This window comes from Schistocerca serialis, chromosome 3, assembly GCF_023864345.2.
Source record: "Schistocerca serialis cubense isolate TAMUIC-IGC-003099 chromosome 3, iqSchSeri2.2, whole genome shotgun sequence".
NCBI classification, from domain to species: Eukaryota; Metazoa; Arthropoda; class Insecta; order Orthoptera; family Acrididae; genus Schistocerca; species Schistocerca serialis.
Window position 1 is genome coordinate 1,009,514,515 of NC_064640.1, and position 18,206 is coordinate 1,009,532,720.

At 44.9% G+C, this 18,206-nt stretch overlaps 1 protein-coding gene across 2 annotated transcripts in view; it reads left to right on the top strand.

Moving 5' to 3' along the window:
* Nucleotides 1-18,206, top strand: part of LOC126471465 (uncharacterized) — a 100,150-nt gene that overhangs the window by 59,869 nt on the left and 22,075 nt on the right. For both annotated transcript variants that reach the window (XM_050099658.1, XM_050099659.1), the window contains exon 6: nucleotides 14,418-14,485. In XM_050099658.1, coding sequence (XP_049955615.1) covers nucleotides 14,418-14,485 — 68 coding nt within the window. The remainder of the gene's footprint in view (nucleotides 1-14,417; nucleotides 14,486-18,206) is intronic.

Sequence of the window (18,206 nt, forward strand, 5' to 3'; positions counted from 1 at the left end):
TTTCTACTTAATATCTTTTGTTATAGTGTGAAATCAATAATTGTTTCATAACTTAAATTCTATTGTTGTCTTATAAACAAATATAAATTCTGTATAGTATTGTTTTCGTAACTATATTTGTTAATTTTACGATTTAAACAAATAATTCGGCTTAACCCTTGTTGTAGAAGAAACTGTTAAAGAGAACAAATGTTTTGATGTATTTAGTTAAATTAATGAGTTAAGTTTTAATTGTAATTTCTGTACATTTAACTTCGAACAATGTGTAGTTTCAGCACCTATTATTGTGATGATATATAAGGGCCCGATTTTTGGTCACAAGTCAGTCAGTCCATGGCAGAGTTTCAGATGAGAAACCTATGTTGATTAGAACAACAATAATGCTTCAACTTAACTGTGGAATAAGTGTTAAACAATTAGGCCATGTGTACAAACAATGACAGTGTCTGCTCCATATGTACCTGATTATTCTTCAAAAACTGTGAACTTCGTGGCTAGGTTTTACTGCTCATAGATGTTCAACAGAAAACTATTGTAGCAGTATGTGGAGGTTTGCCTGCAAGCTATTAACGAGGCTTATCTAAAGTTTAACAATAGTGCCCTGGCTATATACACGGTGATTCAAAAAGAATACCACAACTTTAGGAATTTAAAACTCTGCAACGACAAAAGGCAGAGCTAAGCACTATCTGTCGGCGAATTAAGGGAGCTATAAAGTTTCATTTAGCTGTACATTTGTTCGCTTGAGGCGCTGTTGACTAGGCGTCAGCGTCAGTTGATGCTAAGATGGCGACCGCTCAACAGAAAGCTTTTTGTGTTATTGAGTACGGCAGAAGTGAATCGACGACAGTTGTTCAGCGTGCATTTCGAACGAAGTATGGTGTTAAACCTCCTGATAGGTGGTGTATTAAACGTTGGTATAAACAGTTTACAGAGAATGGGTGTTTGTGCAAAGGGAAAAGTTCTGGACGGCCGAGAACGAGTGATGAATATGTAGCACGCATCCAGCAAGCATTTGTTCGTAGCCCAGGAAAATCGACTCGCAGAGCTAGTAGAGAGCTGCAAATTCCACAATCAACTGTATGGAGAGTCCTACGAAAAAGGTTAGTTATGAAACCTGAACGTCAACTACCCGAGGCGATGGATCGGCCGCCAGGCAGCCCGTGACAGAGCACTTCATCACTGGCCTCCAAGAAGCTCTGATCTTACCCCCTGTGATTTTTTTATTATGGGGGTATGTTAAGGATATGGTGTTTCGGCCACCTCTCCCAGCCACCATTGATGATTTGAAACGAGAAATAACAACAGCTATCCAAACTGTTACGCCTGATATGCTACAGAGAGTGTGGAACGAGTTGGAGTATCAGGTTGATATTGCTCGTGTGTCTGGAGGGGGCCATATTGAACATCTCTGAACTTGTTTTTGAGTGAAAAAAAAATCTTTTTAAATACTCTTTGTAATGATGTATAACAGAAGGTTATATTATGTTTCTTTCATTAAATACACATTTTTAAAGTTGTAGTATTCTTTTTGAATCACCCTGTATAACTGTGTATTATTGTGGCGGGAGGGGTGAAATTAAAAGACTGTGAAATGCAACTGAGCATCTGTCAGCTACATCATTTCCCCCCAGGGGGTCCACAACTCTTTTGTGGACACGTGCGTAGCGAGCACGGGACCCCGAGCTAATGTGGCCCTCCTTCCTTTCCGGGCTGCATACCTTCCCTTTCCTCATCCTTCCCCGTCCCCCATCTTCGCCCCCCCCCCCCCCCTCACCTCTGGCTCTTTCCTTCCCTTTCTCCCCCTCTGGGAGTATGGTTTGTACCTACGTCCGGAGACGGACGCTCGAAACTGATACAAATTCCTTGCTTTCTACACTTGCAAGTCTTTGTCCTTCTTCTGTCCTTCTCTTTTCCTTCCCTCTTCTCTTTGCCCTTTTCTCCGCTGCGGCGTTTGAGACCCCTCTTCTTTCCTTTCCCTTTCTCTTTTTTCCTCCCTGTGCGTGTCTGAAGGCCGACCCACGCACTTCCATGTGTAGCCGGTGACGGGGTAACGCGTAATTCCCCGCCCCGGGTAGACAGGTAGGACACGTACGTACCCCCTGGTAACGGCCAGGCCCAGGGAGGGGTGATTACCCGAGCTGATACCTTCCGAAAGTGCCGATTGGTCCCTCCGTCCGTTTGTCGGGAGGTGTGACCTGAGGTGTGAACAATCACCTAAGGCGGGAGTGCCCTCAGTGAGGGCCCCCACAAGGGAGGAGCGCGCCATTGGAGACGCCGGTAATCATGGGGGATTCTTCTGCAAGGGTTTCCTCACCTTCCACTATGTCTGCTCACAAACGTAAGTTCACTGAGTCTCAGCCACAGACGGTTCTTCCATCGTTGCCACAGTTCCTTGTTGTTTCTCGGTCTGACGACGGTCACGTCTTCTCCACGGTTAACCCTTTCATTATTCAGAAAGGTGTCGACGCAATTGCAGGTCCTGTAAAGTCTTGTTCCCGATTACGGAATGGCACCCTGTTGTTAGAAACAGTCAGTGTCCTCCAGGCACAAAAATTGCTGCGTACTTCTCTGCTCCACACCTTCCCTGTCCGGGTGGAACCGCACCGTACCTTAAATTCCTCGCGTGGAGTTGTTTATACACGCTGCCTCGATGGATTGTCTGACGAAGAAATTCAGCACTACCTGTCTGACCAGGGCGTAACAGCTGTTCATAGAGTCATGAAAAAGGGTTGACACGAACATCATTCCAACCCGCGCTGTCTTCTTGACATTTGACAAAGTTCAACTCCCATCGAAAATCAAAGCAGGCTATGAGATAATTTCCGTTCGCCCTTACGTCCCAAACCCTACGCCTTGCTATCGGTGTCAGCAGTTCAATCACACCAGCCAGTCCTGTTCCAATTCGGCCAAATGTGTTACGTGTGGCTAGGATGCCCATGAGGGTGCTTGTCCACCTCCATCCCCTCGCTGCATCAACTGTATGGGTGACCACGCTGCTTCCTCTCGAGATTGCCCTGTTTTTAAGGACGAAAAGCTGATCCAGGAAATTAGAGTGAAGGAAAAGGTGTCGACCTTTGCTGCTCGAAAATTATTCGCCAGTCGACAGCCCACCATGCCTCAGACAGGAAAATACAGCCCTGTCCTTGCTTCTCCTCGGCCAACAAAGGAGGCGGCCACGCAGACTTGCGACCTCAACTTTAGTGCCACGGTCGTCAGATCGGCCAGCGCAAAGATCGCCCGTTCAACCTCACCACTTTCGCCTGCCCACTCTATGGCTCACCCTTCGTCGGGTTCTGCTAAATCTCGAGCCCAAAAGTCAGACACCAAGATCTCCAAAAAAGAGCATACTCGTGAAGAGTTTTTACGTACCGCAACTTCACAACCATCGGTTCCTCCTTCATCTAAACATCATACTTCCAAGAAGGCTACAAAGAAACCCAGTTCCTCTCCTTCTCCGCCAAGGCGTGTCCCATCTACAGCACCACCTGGCGGAAATCGCCCTTGGCCGTCTTCTGTGTCGCCGAGGCGCACTGCTGGTGGCCGGTCAACCGGCCGATCGCTGGTGGCAGGAGCTGCTCCTGAACAACCTATGGATCAGGATCTTCTGCCTTCGGCTGAATGCCATTCCATGCTGTCGGTCGCTAACTCCGAGCAGTCTTTGAGTTGACAGCAACTTTGGTCATATTCCTCCATTTTCTGTTCACCCCATGTCCATTATCCACTGGAATATCCGCGGCATTCGAGCCAATAGGGATGAATTGTCGATCCTCTTACGATCCTACTCGCCGGTCATCTTCTGTCTTCAGGAAACAAAGCTGCGTCCCCATGACCGCTTTGTTCTCCCTCATTTTCAGTCCGTCCGATATGATCTCCCCTCTGTTGAAGGCACTCCATCCCATGGAGGACTCATGATTCTTCTCCATGAAACTCTCCATTATTACCCAATCCATTTAAACACTTCTTTCCAAGCTGTCGCCGTCCGTCTTTCCCTTTCCGGATACACGTTATCTCTTTGTACTGTATACATTCCATCGTCCACACCAATGGCAAGAGCTGATCTCCTTCATCTTCTTGGTCAGCTTCCACCCCCCTATTTGCTGGTTGGGGACTTAAATGCCCACCACTCGCTTTGGGGATCTCCACATCCTTGTCCACGTGGCTCACTATTGCTAGACGTCTTCCACCAAGTGGATCTAGTTTGCCTCAACACTGGGGTCCCTACATTTTTATCTGCCTCCACGACAAATTTATCTCATTTGGACCTTGCGGTCGGTACTGTTCCGCTAGCTCGGCGCTTCGAATGGTTCGCCCTTGATGATACACACTTGAGTGACCACTTTCCATGTGTCCTTAGACTGCAGCCTCAACTGCCATACATGCGCGCACGACGCTGGAAGTTTGCCCAAGCTGATTGGACACTTTTTTCGTCCCTAGCGGCATTCGATGACCGTCACTTTCCCAGCGTCGACGATGAGGTCACCCATATTACCGACGTTATTCTTACAGCTGCGAAACATTCAATACCATGCACTTCGGAATTGCCCCGGCGTCCCCCAGTTCCTCGGTGGAACAAGGCATGCCGTGATGCAATACGTGAGCGGCGACGTGCTCTCCGCGTTTTCCGCCACCATCCTACTTTGGCCAACTGTATCCGCTATAAGCAGTTCAGTGCGCGATGCCGTCGCGTCATCCGCGATAGCAAGAAGGCAAGCTGGAAATTCTTTATTAGCTCATTTGACACCTTCACTCACTCCTCGGAAGTTTGGAGTCGGCTTCGACAGTTCTCAGGCGCGCCTAGTTTCTCCCCGGTCTCTGGGCTCACTGTCGCGCATGATACATTCGTGGACCCCGTCGCAATTTCTAACTCGTTGGGTCAGCACTTTGCTGAGATTTCGAGCTCTTCCAATTACCCGCCAGCGTTTCTCCTGAAGAAACGTGCAGCGGAAGTGCGACCTCTTGCTTTCTCCTCTCAAAATCGCGAAAGCTATAATACTGTTTTCTCCATGCGGGAACTCCAACATGCACACTCTTCTTCTTGCTCCTCAGCCCCAGGACCGGATGGTATCCACGTCCAAATGTTGCTGCATTTATCAACCCATAGTCTGCATTACCTCCTTCGCCTTTATAATCGAATTTGGACCGACAGTACTTTTCCCAGACGATGGCGGGAAGCTATCGTCGTTCCCGTTCCAAAACCTGGAAAGGACAAAAATCTCCCCTCTAGCTATCGCCCCATTTCTCTCACGAGTAGTGTCTGTAAGGTTTTGGAGCGTATGGTGAATTACCGTCTAGCGTGGTGGCTGGAATCCCGCAGTCTTTTAACACCTGCCCAATGCGGATTCCGAAAGCATCGTTCTGCCGTTGACCATCTTGTTGCTCTCTCCACTTATATCATGAACAATTTTGTCTGGAAACGCCAAACAGTAGCAATATTTTTTGATCTGGAGAGAGCATACGATACCTGTTGGAGGACAGGCATCCTCCGCACACTGTTCTCTTGGGGCTTTCAAGGTCGGCTACCCCTTTTTCTTCGCGAATTTATGGCAGAGCACACATTTAGGGTGCGGGTGAACACTACTCTCTCCCGTACTTTCTCCCAAGAAAACGGGGTGCCCCAGGGCTCAGTGCTGAGTGTTGTACTGTTTGCCATTGCCATCAATCCAATTATGGATTGTCTCCTTCCTGATGTCTCGGGCTCCCTCTTTGTGGACGATTTTGCGATCTACTACAGCTCTCAACGGACCAGCCTTCTTGAACGACGTCTTCAAGGATGTCTCGATCGCCTCCACTCTTGGAGCATCAAAACCGGCTTCCGTTTTTCTCCCAGTAAGACCGTTTGTGTTAATTTTTGGCGACGTAAGGAGTTTCTTCCGCCCTCCTAGGTCCCTCTAGGTCCTGTCAACCTTCCGTTTTCAGATGTCGCTAAATTCTTGGGTCTTATGTTTGACAGAAAACTGTGCTGGTCCTCCCACGTTTCCTATCTTTCGGCTCGCTGTCTACGATCCCTTAACACCCTCCATGTCCTGAATGGTACCCCGTGGGGAGCAGACCGAGTGGTCCTTCTCCGCCTCTATCGCGCCTTAGTGCGCTCAAAATTGGATTATGGAAGCATAGTCTACTCCTCTGCTCGGCCGTCTATTCTTCGGCGTCTCGACTCTATCCACCACCGTGGATTACGTTTAGTGTCTGGAGCTTTTTACACCAGCCCTGTGGAAAGCCTTTATGCTGAGACTGCTGAACCTCTGCTGTCCAATCGGCGGGCAGTCCTTCTGAGTCGTTATGCTAGCCATCTGTCTTCCATGCCTGCTAATCCAGCCCATGACCTTTTTTTCGACGCCTCCTTTGATGTCGGGTATGCAGGCCGCTCCTCCTCCCTACTACCCCCGGGAGTCCGCTTCCGTCAACTGCTCCATTCTCTTTCCTTCCGCTTTCCTAAAACCTTCTTGACAACTTGGGGTACAGCACCGCCTTGGCTCCGTCCCCGGATCGACTTGCTCAGAGACCTATGTCAATTTCCCAAGGATGGTACCCCTACACTTGTTTACCGTCGGGCATTTGCTGCTCTATGTGCACAAATGACGGAAGCCACATTTATTTACACCGACGGCTCGAAAACTTCGTTAGGTGTAGGGAGTGCCTATATTGTTGGCGACACCCCAAATCACTTTCGGCATCCCGACCAGTGTTCGGTTTATACTGCGGAGCTTTACGCTGTTCTCCAGGCTGTCCACTACATCCGCCGCCATCAGCGGATACAGTACGTAATCTGCTCAGATTCTCTCAGCTCTCTCCTAAGTCTCCAAGCTCTTTACCCTGTGCACCCTCTGGTCCGCCGGATTCAGGACTGTCTGCGCTTGCTCCACCTGGGGGGCGTCTCAGTGGCGTTCCTCTGGCTCCCGGGACACGCTGGTATCTGTGGGAATGAGGCTGCCGATATAGCGGCCAAGGCTGCAGTCTCTCTTCCTCGGCCAGCTATTCAGTCTCTTCCGTTTACCGATCTACGGAGCGGTTTATGTCGCCAAGTTGCTCATTTATGGCATGCGCATTGGTCAACACTTCCCCATAATAAATTGCGGGAAGTGAAAGCTCTTCCTTGTGCTTGGACCTCTTCCTCCCGAACGCGTCGTCGGGAGGAGGTAATTTTAACTAGACTCAGGATAGGGCCCTGTCTTTTTAGCCATAGACATCTTTTAAGCGGCGATCCTCCCCCACTCTGTCCCCACTGCTCTCAGCTGTGGACGGTAAGACACCTTTTAATTGAGTGCCCCTATTTTAATCCGTTACGCTCCCGTCTACAGCTATCGCCTGATGTATCATCGATTTTAGCAGATGACACGCGCTCAGCCGACCGCGTTCTCCAGTTTATTAGTGCCAGTGAAATGACGTCAGTCATTTGAAGCTTTTTTTGGGGACAACCAACCCCTTTCTGTAGTGGATTTTTAAGCCTTCCTTCTGCTTTTAGTTTCTCCAATTTTATGACTTTGTTCCCATTGCTGCTGGTTGTCAATTTCGGTTTTTTACTGTTTCCTAAGTCACGGGCTGGGCGCTAATGACCATAGCAGTTTTGCGCCCTAAAAAAAAAAAAGCTACATCATTTAAAGTAGACCGTATTTGACTTCCACACCCCATTTTTCAGCCAGTATATTGGCACTGAGGACAACAAACAAAGAAAATAAAAGTAGATGAACTGCTACATGTGGTGCTCCAGGTGAAGAATGAACTCACGACCTTAAGATTGATATGTGTAAAATAGGGGAAGGGTTGCATGTGACTTGAGGTGGCTCTACAGTTTTAATGAGAGTAAGTGTTGCCACTGGGCCTCAGAAAAGCTAAAAAGGAGTACTTCTTACATCCTTTGTACTGAATTGAAAAAAGAAATGAAAAGGCGATTATCTACAGATGAAACGAGAAGCTACTGACGTGTGGTCTCTGTGTGAACTGTAGTTCACCTGCTGATGCTCGAAAGTACATTCCGCAACTAATTGTTCTCATGCATAGTCTATTTCAGGATTGAAAAACTTATGAAATTATATCAGATGGAAAATATACATGAGAAAATTATAAGAACACGGAGACAGAATTGCAGGTCAGTGCTTAGCACAATGAGGTAAAAATTCAGTGCTGCCAGTAGTCTCGAAACAAAATGACACTGTCTATACTAATTTTCAAAATTAGTCTTTCCTCCCTGAGGAAGCAACAAATAGTTCTGAATGTATGTGTATTGGCATTACTTAACATTTTGCCTCCTACGAAGAAAAGTACGTATATCATTCTTTGAAAGACTAGCTAATGTCTGTCGTCAAAAGGAGCGAAGCTTTCTTTTTGTGGTACATATTTTTTTTTTTCTCTTTCATTTTGTTGGTCTGCTGTTTCCTTCCTTTTATTATACATATTTACACTTGTGGCTAGTCCTCAAGTGTCTCTCTGGAGTAATTCCTGTGAAACTCATTACTATAAGCTATGAAACTCACATCTCATCTGTTACATCTGTTTGCATTTAACATGTTGCCTGCTTCTTTCTATCATTCCTCCTAACTTTCTCCCATCTGAAAAAGCAGTCTTGAGTTTTAAAAACTTGTAATTCAGCCAACAGATGCTCAGTTGTGTTTCTCAGTCAATTTCACTTTTCACAACCCCCCAAATAATACACAGTTCTATATGGCCAGTGCGCTATTGTTAAACTTTCGATAAACCTCATTAATAGCTTGCAGGCAAACCTCCACATACTGCTACAATAGTTTTCTGTTGAACATCTACGAGCAGTAAAACCTAACCTGAAAGTTCACAGTTCTTGAAGAACAATTAGGTACATATGGAGCAGACATTGTCATGGTTTTTACACACGGCCTAATTGTTTTAACACTTATTCCACAGTCAAGTTGAAGCATTGTTGTTGTTCTAATCAACACAGCTTCCTTGTCTGAAACTGTGCCGTGGACTGACTATCTCACAACCAAAAATTGGGCCCTTTTATATCGTCACAATAATAGGTGCTGAAACTACACATTGTTCGAAGTTAAATGTACAGAAATTACAATTAAAACTTAACTCATTAATTTAACTAAATACATTGAAAAATTTGTTCTCTTTAACAGTTTCTTCTACAACAAGGGTTAAGCCGAATAATTTGTTAAAACCATGAAATTAATAAATATAGTTATGTAAACAATACTTTTGACAAAACTGTTAATTACTTTGGAATTAATTAAAGGCTGGCTTTGCTAGCATGTTTTCGAAGAGAGCCAAATAGATACTTTAAGATTACTAGCATTTCGTCTTCCAAAAGTTTACAGTTATTACAGAATTTTTATTTGTTTATAAGTCAACAATAGAATTTAAGTTACGAAACAATTATTGATTTCACACTATAACAAAAGATACTAACTAGGAATAGTCTAAATAAATTAGAAAATCAATTACATACATAAAACTAAGCACAAAATTAGATCTGGTGGCATGTTCTTTAAAACTGAGGCCTAACCTTCTCTTTAATGAAAATGGGAATTATGCTCACGTATGTTAATGGTAGTCAGTTAAAAGTGAAAAAATGAATTTAAGGAGGCAGATGGCAAAACAAGAGGGGAAGTTAAAAATATCCCAGATTGCTTCACACATACTTTGTCTCCTCCCTTGGTTCTTTTGTCCCTTCATCATGGGTGTCGGCTATGCTTCGCACTTTCCATTGTTGTCAGCATCAGTCTTCCATTCTGGACCTTGCCCTTCCACATGGCCTCTGTACAGGTCGATCAGTTCTAGTGGAATACCTCATGACTGATTTTGCGATGGTGTCGACATCAGCGTCCTATCCAGCTGTCTTCCTGCTTTAGAAACAGCAGGCTGAAGCCTCCCATTTCTGTTTTACCTCTTATCAGGCAGACTCCTACAGTGAAACTTGTATTGAAAGGGAGCTTCTGCTGACCCTCTCTTCTTCCTATGATTCAGCCCATGGCCCTGATTCCATCCATAACTAATTGCTTCAAAATCTCAGTCCTCCACAATGACAGTATCTCCTCCACTTGTTTAACCATATTTGGCTCCAAAGCATTTTCCCCCCTCAATGGAGAGACAGGATTGTGGTTCCTGTTCTTAAGTTAGCAAGGGTCTATAGTCTCTTGATAGTCACCAGCTAGTCAGCATGACCAGAGTCCCCTGCAAGTTACTTGAACATATGGTTGCTTGTCGGTGCAGTTGGGTCCTCGACTCTCAGGATCTTTTATCTTCATACCAGTGTGGATTTCAGGATGGATGGTCTCCGATAGATCATCTGCTTCAATTGGAAACTGCAGTTAAGCTGGTCTTATCTCAGTGTTGTTATCTTTTCGCAGTTTTCTTCAATCTTGGTAAGGCCTATGACACAGCTTGGTGCCATCACATCCTACTTATGCCTTGTAAGTGGGGTCTTCAAGGCCCCCTCCTGATTTTTATCGGTCAGTTCCTGTTCCACTGGTCGTTCAGAGTTCGGGTTGGCACTGTTCTCAACTCTCTGCAGACACAGGAGAGTGGCATTCCACAGGCCTCTGTATTAATTGTCCTTCTTTGTCTCATCACTGTTAATGGCCTCTGTCAAGCTGTTGGTCGCTCTTGCTCTGCATGTGGATGATTTCAGTATTTGGGCTACTCCCACTCGGTGGCCACTGCAGAACAACAGCTCCAGGGTGCCATCCTGCATCCTTCCGCATGGACACTCTCGTATGGCATTGAGGGTGGTGCATTTCCGTTGCCTTACTGTGGTTTATCCTGATCCAGAGCTCTACGTTGATGCTCAATGCCTGACCAAGTTCCCCCAGTTCCATTTGTGGGTCTTCTTTTTGACAGCAAGCTTACTTGATTGCCCTATTCCATCATCTGAAGGTTGACTTTTTTCATAAACACAATGTCCTCCGCTTCATTGCTCCCACCTCTTGGGGCATAGATTGCTCGACCCTTCTCTACAGTTATTGGGCATTAGTTCTGTCTCATCTGGACTATGTTTGTCAAGTTTATGGATCAGCTGCCCCTTCTACACCGCTCCCCATGGACCCGGTTCACTATCATGGTATCCATTTAGCCATTGGTGCCTTTCACACTGGCCCTGTTAAGTGTCTGGATGCCACCTCTTTGGTTTGGTGGTCCCAGCTCCTGGTTTGCTACGCCATCATTACCTGCTTTTTCCTTACTCACACCTCTTAGTCTATTCTTTTCAAGGCTTTAGAACATCATCAACCCGCTTCCTGCCTTTGAGTGGTTTTACTGGTAGGGTTTCACCTCACTTCTCTCCGTGGTGATTTCCATCTCTCCTCCTTGTCCTCTGCCCCATGTTCTCTCCTGACCACCCCTCCTTGTTAGTTCTTTGGCCCGAATTCAGATGGATGTCTTCCAGGTTCCGAAAACCCACATTGATGCAGTGGTGTTCCATTGTTTGTTCTGAACACTCTTACAGGAGTTTCAGGATGCCATTGTTTTTTTGTACCAAAGACTGTAAATCCGTCAATCACTTGGTGTACGCCTTCATGTCTTCTTTTGGCATGGAACACAATCTCTTGCCTGCCAGTTGTGGGGGTGTGGGGTGTTTACTGCTTAATTGATGACCATTTGTCAGGCTGTCTGCTATTATTAAATGGTCCTCCCTCACCCAACTTCTATTATGTATGGACTCAGAGTGGCCTTCAGGCTATCGCTCGGTGTTTTTTCCACAACCCACATAGTGTCAGCCATTGATGACCTCGCTGCTCTTGACGATGCTGCTTGTTTGGTTGACTTCCTTTGTGTTCCTGGATAATGAACTTGCTGATTGGCTGTGTGTGTGTGTGTGTGGGGGGGGGGGGGGGCTGCGCTGCGCTAGCTTCATCCCATTCTCCATGACCCCTCCAGGGGTAGATTTGTGGCGTCAAGGAAAATCCCTTTTTGCTCAGTCGTGGGCCGACTCTTATGAGGCTATCCACATGTAATGAACTTTGCACAATCAAGGAGACTCTCACCAGGTGGTGTTCTTCCCTGTGCCTCTCCTGGCAGGACTACTATCCTCGTCTGTCTTTGTGTCGGCCATACTATTTTGACTCATGGTTTTTACTCCACACTGAGCTGCTGCCCCACCCCCTTTTTTTGCAGTTGGGGGGGCTCCTTCATGGTGATCCATATTTTGATGGACTGCCCCCATCTTTTGTACCATACCAATAAATACGCCCTCCCATCTTCCTTGTCCCAGGTGCTAGCACACCATCACGTGGTTACGTCTGTCCTCTGCTTTCTTTGTTTGTCCTCCCAGGCTTAAGTCTTTGCATTTCCCTCTGGAATTGGAGTACCTTAGTTAATGTTGGCATTGGTTATGGAGGCCTTGGCCTTGCCTCCACACTGGCCAGGTTCTCCCTCCCCTTTTACCGTACATTTTGTCTGGTCTTTTGTGCAGTTTTTCACATCCTTCCCCTGGTGTTGACCGTATCGTTTTGTGATTGGCAGCATTGCAGGTGCCCCAACACATGTAGCATCTCTGGGGCATCCCAGCTCTAGCTCTCCCTCCCCCCCCTGCCCCCCTCCAGACTGTGTTGTTGTTTGTGGTGTTCCTCCCTTGGTTTTTGCCACCTTAGATAATAGGACCAATGACCTCACTGTGTGGTCCCTCTCCCACCAACTGATCAACCAGCCAACCATCTCTCCCCATCTCAGAACATTTGGAGCATTAAGGGCAGGGCCCTCCAACCAGCTGCGGATTTAGACAATCTAACATGTAAGTAGGACAGAAATTGGCATGTTATCCCTTGGGAGGACACCCAACAACTATTCCTATCAATCCCAAGTTTGATAACTGCTTACGTAAGGGCCAGAGGTGGATCAACAAATTACTGACTTGTTCAATTAGTGAAGTTCTTTCTCTTGAATAAATCACCCAATTGTTTTTTGAAAGTGTAATAATTTGTTTGTACACATAGATCACATCTACCGATTTGTCACATTGACATAATTCCTGCCGGCCGCGGTGGTCTAGCGGTTCTAGGCACGCAGTCCGGAACCGCGCGACTGCTACGGTCGCAGGTTCGAATCCTGCCTCGGGCATGGATGTGTGTGATGTCCTTAGGTTAGTTAGGTTTAAGAAGTTCTAAGTTCTAGGGGACTGATGACCACAGTAGTTAAGTCCCATAGTGCTCAGAGCCATTTGAACATAATTCCTTTGTGGTGCCATCCTCTTCCCCCATCCTCCTCCGCCCTCTACATATAGTGTATTTCGTGCACATTAATTTGTTGATCACTCAAAACTATACGGCGGATTGTATCAAACGTTCCACGGGTGGTCACCTCCACCAGACATCCTGAATGCTATTCATCTTTTGTCGATGTACAGCCACGTTTAAACTTATTTACCCAAATGTAAACAGTTGCAAACACAGGAGCAGATGTACTGTGAACTTCATTCAGCTTGGCTTGGATCTGTTTTGGTATAACACCAAATCACCCAATTGTTTTTTTGAAAGTGTAATAATTTGTTTGTACACATACATCACATTTAGCGATTTCTGTCCCATTGACATAATTCCTTCGTGGTGCCATCCTCCCCCCCCCCCCTCTCTCTCCTCTCTCCCCCCCCCCCTCTCCCCCCCCCCCCTCCCCCCCCCTTTCCCCCCTTTTAAACAGATGCTTTTAGTTGCTACTCAAAACGCACTGTTTTTGATGCTATGAAATAAACGTAAGCTTGTTGCTTCAATCAACTGGAGCAATTAAACCATGTTATGGATACAGCTGCAACTTTTCCTGCTCTCTAGCGACAGATGATGTTTACTACCAGCAAACTGTTTTGATACTACGATTGTCACCCCTTTGATTTTCTAAGGACCACCTTTGTATTTACCTTCATCAGGCCTGGCTCAATCTAAATCATGCAAGGAATCATGTGACAGGATTTGCACGGTGGCTTCGGAGTGCTGGCCGATAAAGGAAACTTAATTTGTTTGCTATGTGGGATTATCAGTATATCATCTGGAGAACATAACTAATATATACATCCAGTGAATGTAGCAATTATGAGGTGACCAAATGATGATGTATTTGAACACTGGTTTTTGGATTGATTAGATGGTATGGAGAAGAGTTATGTGACAGTTGTGCATAATGTAACTTACCTTTTTGATAGTGAGACTGCCTGTCCTATTCTCCTAAAGCATGCTATGTTTGCTGTGTGTTGTATATTTTGATCTATTATTTGCATTGTATTACCTAGACAAATCCTATATAATTGTGAGATGGTCCTTGTATGAAGATAGATGAATAAAAGTAAAATGATGGTATGCCATTGCTTTCCTCCCTGTGCAGTGTTCATACATTCTACAACGTGTATTTATTGCATGTGATAGATTTGTTTCATCGCTTACGTTGTTCTGTATTATATTTTACAGGATTTTTTAAATATTTTGTTTCTAGTAATAAGAGCTTGTGTTGTTTTTCAGGTGTTTTTGTATTTTTGGAAGTACAAAATATGGAATATGGATGGTGTTATGGAGGAATTCCAAGATACGTAAGTGACAACAATAACTTTATATGTACTTCTTCCAGGACAATGCAAAGAAAATATTTTACTTAAAAAAATTAATAAATAAGACATACAAGAAACATTGGGAAATGAATTGCCTTTCACGTGTTATGTAGAACAGTGATATCACATTGCACATATTCTCAAGTGAAAAGTTGGGCATATTTCTTGTCTTTTGGGCACAATGAAGCTTTTTGTTTTGCAAGAATATTGTTCCTCAAAATCAGTATATATACACACCTAGAAATTAGCTCATACCATGAATTATCTAAGGGTGAGACACAAACATTAAGATGAAACTATCAATGGGAAAATCAGTAACAAAATGAGATACAGCGAGTCTTGAATAATGACATGATGTTGAAATAGTACTTCTTGTGTAATGTTTACAATACTGCTTTGGTGACAATGATCAGCCCAAAGACAACTGTCAGCCAAGGCACATAGCTTTATTTTTAACTTATTTTCTCTACTGTTTACATCATCTTTATATTTCACTTTCGAATTTCATGCAAAGATTGGCCCTTTATTTAGCCACAGAGGAAAACTTACCTCAGTTTGATGGGGCTAGAGGAGCCTGCCCATTTGAATGGGGAAATATTTTGAATATTTCATAACACAAAAATTTGTACAAAACGTGGGTTTGAACCCAAAAGCTCTTATGCTGGTCAATATTATTTGTCACAATTTATTCATTTCAGGTTCATCGATTGCATCCTAATTGACTTCATTTGTTCATTCCATTTCAATGAATTTCTTTAAATTGAGAAAAGTTAAAATTACTTGGTTCTTAAAATTGGTGGGGGGCTAGGTGTCTGTGAACACAGGACAACAGCTTTTATCCCAGTGTAAGACCAAACATGACGAACATTATTTAGGAAAATAGTACATGTAAAAGAATGCATCGTTGAGTAGTAGTGAAGGAATAAACAAACAAAATGCAAGTTATGTCATTGAACATTGGTAAACTGAACATCCCATTAACTAAACCAGTTGGGATGACATACATGTTGAAGGTTTTTGAACAATGTGAACTTGGACCATCATGGAGTATTACAAATATACAAGGGGTGTACCCCTTATTAAGGTTTACTCAGTTATTTGAAATGATTATTAGTGGGAAGTTAAATGTGTGTAGGCCATGGTTATTGTCCTTATGTACACAGTCATTGTCAAAAAGTACTTCATGGCATTCCCAGAATTCAAATTTTGTTTCCGTTGGTAGTAAGTACACTTCTGCAATATAAATGTGGTGGTGAGTGGGGAAGAAATGGCAGATTTCTGTAACAGAATGTCAATTCAATGTCTAGGAAGAATTGAAAGGGCTCTACACAGTCCATTAGGATTATTACAGTGTATTTGAACAGTGCAAGGCTGCTGTAGAATAACTTGAGATGTTGAAGTTGTACTCTTCATTTAAAGATAATGGAAGAAATCTTGGTGTGTTAATATTGTCATAGTAATTTATCCCCAAACAACCGTTGGCAAACTGCAGAACACTTTTTTTGAGTTTCTAGATGCAGTCACCAAGCCGGTCAAACAATGGCCCAATGTTCTTTTCACAGACAAGTCCTGATTTGGTTGGGAGAGTGATTCTCAACGGATTCATATCTGGTGGGAATGTGGAACAAGATTTCGAGACCCAAACATTTGGGAAAGAGACCAGTATCTAGGAGGATCCCTAATGGTGTGGGCAGGGATTATATTGAACACTCGAACACCTCTTCATGAGATTGTATGGGTGGATTGCCAAGATTTAACTACTGTCAGGTATCATGAACAGATCTTTGGACCTTGTGTGCGGCTGTTGCAAGGTGCTGTGGGCCCAGACTTTGTACTGATGGACAGTAATGCTAGACATCATAGAGCACAGGTGGCTGATATTTTCTTGGAAACAGAAGGCATTGCACATATGGCACGGCTTGCTCGCTTTCCCAATTTGAATCCCATAGAGCATGGCTGGGATGCACTAGGGAGATGGGTTGCATCACGTCAGTTTATACCAACTACTCTCCACAGCAGACTGACCCCAAAAAAGTGTCAAATGCAGGAAAGTGTAAAATACGGGAAAGCATAGGAAACACAAGAAGCAAAAATAAATAAATTACACTTACTGTCATTCTCTTTGTATTGTTCAAAATATGAAATTAAAATAATTTAAATTTTGCCTATTCAATAAAATCTACAACGTGTACAACTTTGCTTCCGCTGTTTGCCAATAGGTGGTGACAGTGGTAAGTAGCAGTCGAAAGAAACAGATCGCAGACGTCAGGCAGTTAGCTTGGACCTCGGTCAACATAACCTCATTCAAACATTAGTCGATTTGTGTCTGCATCATAAAGTTGTTCTTGATTGAAAATGTCGGTTTATGAGCCTAATTCTTGTTATTTGCAGGAGGTGTTACTGTTTTGTTTCAATATGAAGGAAACAGCAGCTGGGTCTCATCGAATGCTCTCAAGTATGTATGGTAAGGACACTATTAGTGAAAGAACGTGCCGTGAGTGGTTTCAACGCTTCAGGAATGGTGATTTTAACGTTGTAGCTGGCATAGTGGTGGGAGAGAGACTGTTTTCGAAGCTGCAGAACTGGAGAAATTGCCAAGTGAAGACTCTTGTCAAACTCGAGAAGAATTGGCACAATTAGTGGGAGTGACACAGCAAGCCATTTCGAAACGTCTCAAGGCTAAGGGCATGATTCAGAAAGAAGGAAACTGGATCCCGTGTGAGCTGAAACCAAGAGATGTTGAACAGCATTTGTGTGTATGTGAACAGTTGGTTCAGAGGCAAAAATGAAAGGGATTTGTGCATTGCATTGTGACCGGGGATGAAAAATGGGTTCATTACGATAACCCTAAATGCAAAAAATCATGGGGATATCTTGGCCATGCTTCCACTTCGACGGCCAAACCGAATATTCACGGCTCCAAGCTCATACTCTGCATTTGGTGGGACCAGCTTGGCGTCATATACTATGAGGTGTTAAAACCAAGTGAAACAATCACAAGTCCCCCCTGCGGGTCCACGGGTTAGAATAGGCCTGCGGTATTCCTGCCTGTCGTAAGAGGCGACTAAAAGGAGTCTCACATGTTTTGGCCTTTGTGTTGGTCCCCTGTAGGGTTTGACTTCCATTCTTCAAAATTTTTCTGAAGAGCGAGCCAATTGGGGAAGGGCGCCTTACAGTGTCTATAGTGCGTTGAGATCTTTAGCGCCCTTTCTCATCGTTGCATTGCAGCCCTGCTCATTCTCCATCTCTTGAGTGGGGATATCTTCCTGGCTGCAGTTTCCCCCCATGCGCTGTGCAGTGTTGCTTTCTGCACCGACGACGACCCTGGACTCCTTTACACCTGACATCCAGCACGATAGCCAGTCTGTTGTGGTGAGGCCACCATGTACCCTGTTGGTTGTACTCCCCACATATGCCAAGAAATAGAGGCCTATCTCCCTGGGGCATCGGGATTCCTGGCAATGGCCATCCTGCTACGTGGCCCTTGCTGAGGCTGGGTGGCACCTGTGGGGAGGGCTCTTGATCGAAGTGGGTGGCATCAGGGCGGATGACCTGCAATGAAGCGTGGCACATCATCTCTTGCTAGTGGCCAGCCACCAGCAGTCTCTAAGTGTTCCAGGGCTCAATTCAACACGCAGAAGTACAACCCCAAATTGTCCCCCTCCCTGGCCACACCATGGGATGAGCGAAAGGCTAAGGATGA